The sequence below is a fragment of the Impatiens glandulifera genome, chromosome 1 (assembly GCF_907164915.1).
Source record: "Impatiens glandulifera chromosome 1, dImpGla2.1, whole genome shotgun sequence".
NCBI classification, from domain to species: domain Eukaryota; kingdom Viridiplantae; phylum Streptophyta; class Magnoliopsida; order Ericales; family Balsaminaceae; genus Impatiens; species Impatiens glandulifera.
This window is the reverse complement of record NC_061862.1, coordinates 140638868-140647154: the sequence shown is the minus strand read 5'-3', so window position 1 is coordinate 140647154 and position 8287 is coordinate 140638868. Positions and strand designations below refer to the sequence as shown.

The 8287-nt window shown below is 28.3% G+C and overlaps 1 protein-coding gene across 1 annotated transcript; it reads left to right on the top strand.

The window, feature by feature from the left end:
• Positions 1–6595: 6595 nt before the first annotated feature.
• Positions 6596–8027, top strand: LOC124945581 (histone-lysine N-methyltransferase family member SUVH9-like). The gene is made up of 2 exons (XM_047486041.1): positions 6596–6632; positions 7576–8027. Exons 1-2 carry the CDS (start codon positions 6596–6598, stop codon positions 8025–8027), a joined length of 489 nt encoding a protein of 162 aa, XP_047341997.1.
• Positions 8028–8287: the final 260 nt, after the last annotated feature.

The following is an 8287-nucleotide window of genomic DNA, read 5'->3' as shown; positions in this document are numbered from 1 at the left end:
TTTGGTCTATAACTGTTGTCCAAAGTCCTGATCATTCCTCGAACAATAATACATGAGTTCTAACAAATGAGTTGTGATCTAAAACACTATGAAAATATAAAACTAGTCAAAATTTAACTTTGGATAAAGAATTAATCTAATTCAATTCTTAAATAAACCTCGGTTGGATAAGGACATTGGGCAAATTGAAAAAATAAATTGGTGGCCAATAGTAAAGTACATGATTGATCGGCATACATTCATCGTATAATCAATCAAAATAATCATAAAAAGAGTAATTTGAAATAACTATTTAATAAAACACCTTACACTACAAACAAAAATAAAACTTAAGACTACTAATACTCTGAACAAACACTAGCCACCACAACCCAAACTCAAAATGTAGTCATGAATATATTTATAGTCTATTAGACATAATCTTATATGAAATTCATATTTATTGTAATCGATTTGAGATATCACAATCTCCCCTAAGGATATAGGACAAATTGAGAACATAAATGGGTGGCCAATAATAAAGTACATGATTGACAGGCATATGTACATTCATCATATAATCAACCAAAATAATCCTAGAAAGAGTAATTTTAAATAGCTATTTATTAAATTGATCTAGGTCACAAGGATTCACAGATATAACAAACATTTAAAAGGAAACAAAACACAATGATTGATATCTTTATTCTTAACTTGTCAAACCATAGACTAGCCCCATAAAATATTTCAATAATCGACAACCAAATCGAAGAACATGAAATTAAACTAAAGGTTATGCGTTCAAACCCTAGTTCTTTTATCGGCAAATTTTTTGGTTTCTCTAGTAGGAGTGATTTATTGATATCTTTTAATAAAAGACTCGTGAAGGGCAGAATAAAGGTGATCAATCTAGCTTAACATCAATAAGTGGTGGATACTCACCATAAGGTCCTGGGTTTGAGCCCGTAAGCGACAAGTTCTGCGTCTGGTTAATTGATTAAGTGTGTTTGTGGGCTACATACAAAATCCGTTTTTCCATTTTTAAAGGTGATCAATCTAGAAGAAAAATAAAATTAAGATGATAAAAATATTAAAAAAAAAGAAAAATGAACCGATTTAAAGAAAAATATTATTTACGCAATTACAAATAATTTGGGTGTAAAAAGATGTTTATTATTGATATTGATATATTTTCTTTTTCTTTTTCTTTCTAGTAAAAAAAAACATTAAATAAACTTAGAAACATTTGAACTAGGAAAGTCTACTATTATATAATATAAATTCTCAATATTATAATCTGAGAGTCAACATATTCTGAGGAACGATGATGCTACGAGCCACCATTTTCCTCGTGTTATCAAAATGACCACAACAAACCAAGGTGCAACTTCAAAGAAGCTCCCGAGCCATAATTTGTCATCTATGAGCCCAAATGCTCACCCGAAGATCAAATATCCCATTTGAAGTCATTTACTAGAATCTAATCAACTATAGAAGCATAATTTATTAACGGAATTAGGCATAGCCCTGTCTAGGAATGTTAACAGATTCGGTTTTTAGTTACTTGAGTTCCTCAATTCAAATTTTTCGAATTTTAATTTTTTGTAAGACAATTCGAAAACAAACTCAAATATTAAAATTTGAATTCATTTTATTCAAACTCGGTCAAATATTCGATTTAAACCAAATATTGAACACCCTACACAATTGTGTTTTTTATTAATTGCACTTGCACTTTTTTTTTATCTTCACTATCAACAGATTTAGGAATTAAAGTCTTAGAGATTAGTAAATAGTAATATAATAATAAAATATAATTTAGTATATAATAAAATATATAATAATTTAATTTTATATAATAATAAAATACATAATTAAAATAAATAATAAATATGAATTCGGTTTTCAGTTTGGTATTCGAGTTGAAACCTCGACTCAAAAATCATTTCGAAAACCATATTTGAATCCGAATTGGTTTATAATTCGATTCAAAAATCAAAAATAATATTCGAATTTGATTTATTCAAATTCGGTGAATTCAAAATGGGTCGGATATTCGGTTCAGACCAAATATTAAACACTTCTAACCCCGTGAGCTAAACTGGGAATTTATTTTATCTCAAGGCATATTTGATATAAGTTTTCTTCAAATAAAGTGGTTATGTCTAAACATTAACATATTACTTTTAAGTTTATAGTTAGACTTTAGTCTTTTCTGATAAGGCTTAATTTATGGACAATTATTTATATATATATATATATATATATATATATATATATATATATATATATATATATATATATAATAATGGTTTCATAATAAATGAAAAATTATTAGAATCTCACATTATAAATCCCCCACTCGTTTTGTGCGAGTACAATTTTGACCTTGTTGTTATTAGCCTAGAACTCTAACAAACTAAGATAGTAAGGAATTATGTATCAACTGAGATTTGATAGTTGTTTTGTTATGAAACATAAATATGTATCCAATGGGAATAAACCTATACTATTTTTTAAAACAACCATTTAAGGATGTTAAATAGTAAATAAAACATCATATTCAAATAAACAGATTAAAAAATGAAGAATAACAACAACAAATAGGAATAAGGTGTTACCTCCCACAATTTATTTCCAACCAGATCTTCAGCTAGAGAATGCCTAAATAAGTAGGAAATAACATCAATCCTTCCACTATACCCATTTGGTAAATTCAACTCGAAAAGCTTCAAATTATATAAATTGAAGTGGGTATTTGAAAGGGTAAATTAAACAACTAAATAATTAAGCCTCACTTGGTTGTTGAATTGTTAAATGAAAATAGTTTAGGTAATCATTTTAATCAACTGAATGCATTCTTACAAACAAGGGAACTTTTAGAAAATCACTTTATTTTCAAGACAATTTCTATTTGGAGAGAATTTAGATAAGAGGATCTAAGTGAACAAATATAAAACAAACATTTAAACAAAACTAAAGAGAATGATTTATATCCTAATAATTGAATAAATAATTTCAAATTTTTTAACCTCGTACAAAGATTACACTATCCTCGAAAAGAATTTCAATGATTTATGGTTAAATCAAAAAACGAATGATCTTGAGACAGATCAAAGAACTTTATCAACAACATAATGTAAAGTCAATAACCATTTTAATCAACTTAATGCATTCTTTATTCACATTCAAGGTCACATAAAACAAATACACATTTAGAAATTCAATTGAGTTTCTATACAATTTATATGACGATGGACTTCTATAACTAGATCTAGGTACACAAAGATAGAACAAGCATTTAAAATGAAACAAAAGAGAATGATTGGTATCCTTATAAACAAGCCAAAATTACTTTTATTTCATGATCCACAGTTTTGAAAATGAACACTCACCATAATATCCTCACAAAAAACATCTATTTTTCAAAAAAATAAAATCAGTATATTTCCAAAAGCTACCTTAGAATTATGGGCTTCCAAAGTATTAATCCTCCAACTACAAATATCTCATATCAATCATTGTTTTAGAGGCCTTCTATTACTATTATTAATTTCAAGCCAAAATCATTCCAATAATTAAGTAAACTCTTAATATTTTAGGATCTTAAACTTGAAGCTACAACTTTCAAATTTTAAAATATAAGAGATCAATCTAAAAGCATATTTTATATTATTATTTTATTAATTCCAAGCCACAAAAATCATTAACTAAACTCTGCATATTTGAAGATCCTACACTTTAAACTACATCTTTCAAATTCTATATATCATTGTCAACATTACAAATAATGTGAATATGGTAGTTCAAGAATAATAATCTCCGGGTGAAGGTCCCTTCGGATCGATTTCCAGTTCATATTAGCAACCCTAGGGCCTTTATACAACTCCCAACAAGAACGGTTATAGCAGACATAAAAAAGGTTATCCATACACAAATCACAAAATAGAAGATATCGGTGAATGCATGAAAGAAGACATACGATTCGATTTAGGTATTAGGAAGAACACAGCCCCGGCGTCGCTCCATTCTAATCCACAGTTCGTCGGACGGCCGACACAAATGGAAACCCTAAATGAATTGCCTATTTAAGTCTCTCTCATATTATAAATATATATATATATATATATATATATATATATATATTAAATATATATCATTAATGTTTTTTTTTATCAGGTGGTTTTTACAATATATTTGCAATTGAGTTGTTTTGATTTGTTAATATTATTTTCAAATTTAATTTTATTTATGTAACTTTTTATTAGTGATATATAACTCTTTTTTATATTATAATTTTTCTAATTTTTTAATATAGTTATAAAGAAAACTCTCGGTTTTTGACTTTTAAGGAAAATCGAGAGTTATTTGGAAAACTCTCGGTTTTCACTTTTAAGAAAAAAACTAGAGTTATTTGGAATGCTTTCAGTTTTTCTTAAAAGGGAAGAAACGAAAGTTTTCCATATACCTCTCGGGTTTATTTTAAATGAAAAAACCGAAATTTTTTGGAAAACTTTTGGTTTTCTAGAAAGTAAAAAACTGAGAGTTGTTCATATAGCTCTCGGTTTTTCTCCTTCAAGAAAAACCAAGAGTTATATAGAAAATTCTCGATTTTTCTTGAAGGAGAAAAACCGAGAGTTTTATATAAAACTCTCGGTTTTGACATTTCTCTCTGGTATCTAAATCGATAAATTTATGATATATCTCGATAAACACCCAAATATATTTTCTGAAAGTGACAATACTAATAAATGCCGAGAGTTACCCAAACTATTGGTATTAGGTTTATACCGAGAGATTTATGGTCATTACCGAGAGATTATACGGTCGATTTAAACCCCATTTTCACCAGTGAGTCTACTAGCCTCACTTTTATATGAAATTCATATTTACTATGATTTTTTGATATAGGACATCACAAAAAATATATAAAAAGTCTCCAACTTGATTTAATATATCGTTGAGTTTGTAAAAATAATGTATAGGTTATCAAGTTTTGCAGTGTCCCTCCAATGAGTTCTTATCATATGTTTTGTTTGTCAAGTAACTTGGATTTGTTACATTCACATATCCACCAAATTGGCTAGCTAAGATGAGTTAAGTTATTGCAAAACCTACAAAAGAGAGAGAAAAAAAACATTAAGTCTAACAACAAAATCATGGAAAGTCAATTATCAATTTAATAAGTAAATATTAAAAACACTTATAATAAGATTTTCTGTCATATTATTCAACAAACATATATAAATGATTGAGCAAGAAAGGTATAAAAAAAAAAAAAATTATATACAGATGATTTTTTTATAATGATCAAATGTATAAGAAGTGGAGGATATATAAGTGTCTTTCCAATATAGTGTCTTTTCTTTATATTATTTGTGTAATAATAAACTAAGCATTTGACAGTTTCATGAATTTTAAGTAGTTTTTAATTTTTTTTAAATAAATATATCTTGATTCCAAAAGATAGCTAAAGGGTTTTATTATACTGTTTTGTCAATACTAAGTTGATACAAAAGTAAATTCAATTAGTTGAAGGGGAGAGAAACTTGCACATATTCAAATAAATCTAAAGATAGATTTGGATTAACATGCACAAATTATCTCTTTTATTGAAAAAATAAGTTATTTCTCTCTACAAAATTATGAATCTCACTATAACATTGAGTTATAAGTCTGCACATAATTATAATTATAATTATGTATAACATTACAAATATATTTTAAATTAATTTTTTTATAACAATTTTAGTATTTGGGAAAGATTTTGTAATATATTGTAGTAGAATTAGATATAAATTTTAAACCTAAAAGGTAGGAAAAAAAATATTGAGTTGAGTAGTGAAGAAACAAAGGAAGGAAATCGAACCATAACTGTTAGGGTGAATACAATAGGGATGAGATATTAGAGAAAAATCATAATCCTTTTTGAAACTTGCCAGAGAAATCACCAGAATTCGTTGTTCGAACTCGCCGTTCATCGTTGTGCAATCGCGTGTTGTGTAATCGTCGTTTCGTGTCGTGCAATCGTTGTGCCTTTCATTCTTTGTGTCGTGTTGTGTCGTTCCGTGTAATGACAAACGTCATGTTGTGCATTTGATGTGTCATTCAATCGACGTGTCGTGCAATTGATCTTTTTACTTTGCATCAATCCCGATCTTTTGGAATATTGACGAATACACTCTCGATTACAGTTTTTTCTATTATCATCTTTTAGGGTTTCTTTGCTCTCATCATCGAAATGGTTTTACAAAAATACATAACCTCTAATTCATGTCGTTTAAAAATGACTCAAATCTAAAATAAATCTTGGAGAAAGGGCATACTTACATAGGATCAAGTTGAATGAAGCTGAAAAAGTGGTCAGAAGAGATGAATCTACAGAGCAGACCAAATGAAACAACCCAGATTCGGTTCAAGCTATAGAACATTTTAGCCCACGTGTACAATGCTGAAGTAATTAGTCATTTTGCATGTATAATTGGGAAATCATTATATATGTACCCAATAACTAAAGGAAGAGAGAATTTGTCCTTTGCTAGAGTTAGCATTTAAGTGCATCCTAAGAGTGTCATGCCAATGAAAATGGCAGTTGTGGATAGAAAATGAAAGCACAATGTCATGGAGATCTCTAATGAATGGAAACCAAAAAGGTGTTCTTTCTTTAATACTTTTATGCACAATAAATGTGATAAAGCTAAAGAATAATATATACCAGAAACCAGGAAGCAAAAAAGATAACAGATGAAAATAAAGGAGGCTAAACTCAAAAATTAAACAGTTGTAGAAGAAAGCAAGGATGATTCTGGCAAAAAGAAATGCAGTGAAAAATTTATGTTTTTATAATTATGTTTAATTTATGTTTTTATAATTATGCAGTAGTTTCTGTAAGTTTATTTAATATTTTTTTACTATATAGAAAATAAAAACATATCGATCTCAATAATATTAAAAATTTACTATAATTAAAATTACAATAAAAAATATATATAACAATCTAATAATATTCCAACTTATGTTTTTTTTATGAAGAGAAACCATGTATTAAAAAAATATATTAATGATATATATTTAAAATTATAATAAAAATATACAATAATTTTATAATATTTTGAGGGGACTTCAAATTTTGTTTTTATATGAAGAGAAACACTTGTTAAAAAAGAAAACATTTATGATTTATAATTAAAACCCATCTCAACCAGCCAATTTGGTATACATATGTAACCATCTAACTTCTTGAAAAAATATAAGTTACCTAAACTATTTTCATATAACAATTCAACCACCAAATATAAGGTATATTGTTTTGCTGCTAAGTATTTTTAGTTCAAGTTCTACTTCAATGGTGTTTAATAATTTAGTTAAATAAAATTCAAATTTATTCTATAATAACTTGTTGATTTTGATTGACTAGATGGTAAATATTTCTTGTACTTTAAATATAGCCACCAATTATATTATTTAGTTGTTTCCAAACTCCTTACGCAAATCACATTTGATTTAAAATATGTATTTAACAATATTATATTATTTAATATCACGACTGTAATGTCAATTGTATGCCTTTGTATGCCAAACCTTTTGGACATTAAGGTCGTGATATTTCTGGTGGGAAGGAAAAAGTGGCGGTTCTTATATTTAACGATATAGACAGTGATATAATTGGACCAACTTTCTATCCTACATCACTAGTGCTTTATTTCCTCGTACTGTTAGTTTTACAGTTGGCTGTGACTGTGTCCGTGGCTGTAATGATAATTGTGTATGTGCTTAATGGAGGTGATTTTGCATACGATAATCAGGGACATCTGGTGACAGGAAAGCTTGTAGTAGTTGAATGCGGTCCTAGTTGTCGCTGTCATCCAAGTTGCAGAAATTGCGTATCTCAAAAAGGATTGAGATACATGTTTAATGTTTTCAGGTCTATTGAAACGAGCTGGGGTGCTAGATCACTGGATCTGATTCAAGCTGGGTCTTTTACATGCGAATATGCTGGAATCGTTCTCACAAAGAGGCAATCCCAGATATTCTCAATGAATGGATGAGATAATTTGATACATTCAGATCGGTTCGGTAAGAGATGGATGGAATGGGGCAATTTGTCGGGTACTATCCGTCATTGGATTTTGCTCTTGATATTTCAAGATCCAGAAATCTGGCTTGCTATATCAGCCGTAGTCCTAATCCTAATATAATGGTACAATTTGTGCTATAGGACTACAACAACTTATATTATCTACGCCTTATGTTATTTGCATTGGAGACCATCCCTCCAATGCAACAGTCGACTCTTGATTATGATGTG

Bases quoted from the DNA above. Each gene is read 5' to 3' on its own strand.
- LOC124945581 (XM_047486041.1), top strand. From the start codon at position 6,596: ATGTCATGGAGATCTCTAATGAATGGAAACCAAAAAG. The intron at 6,633-7,575 runs GTGTTCTTTCTT...TTGGACATTAAG, and splicing joins AATGAATGGAAACCAAAAAG to GTCGTGATATTTCTGGTGGG.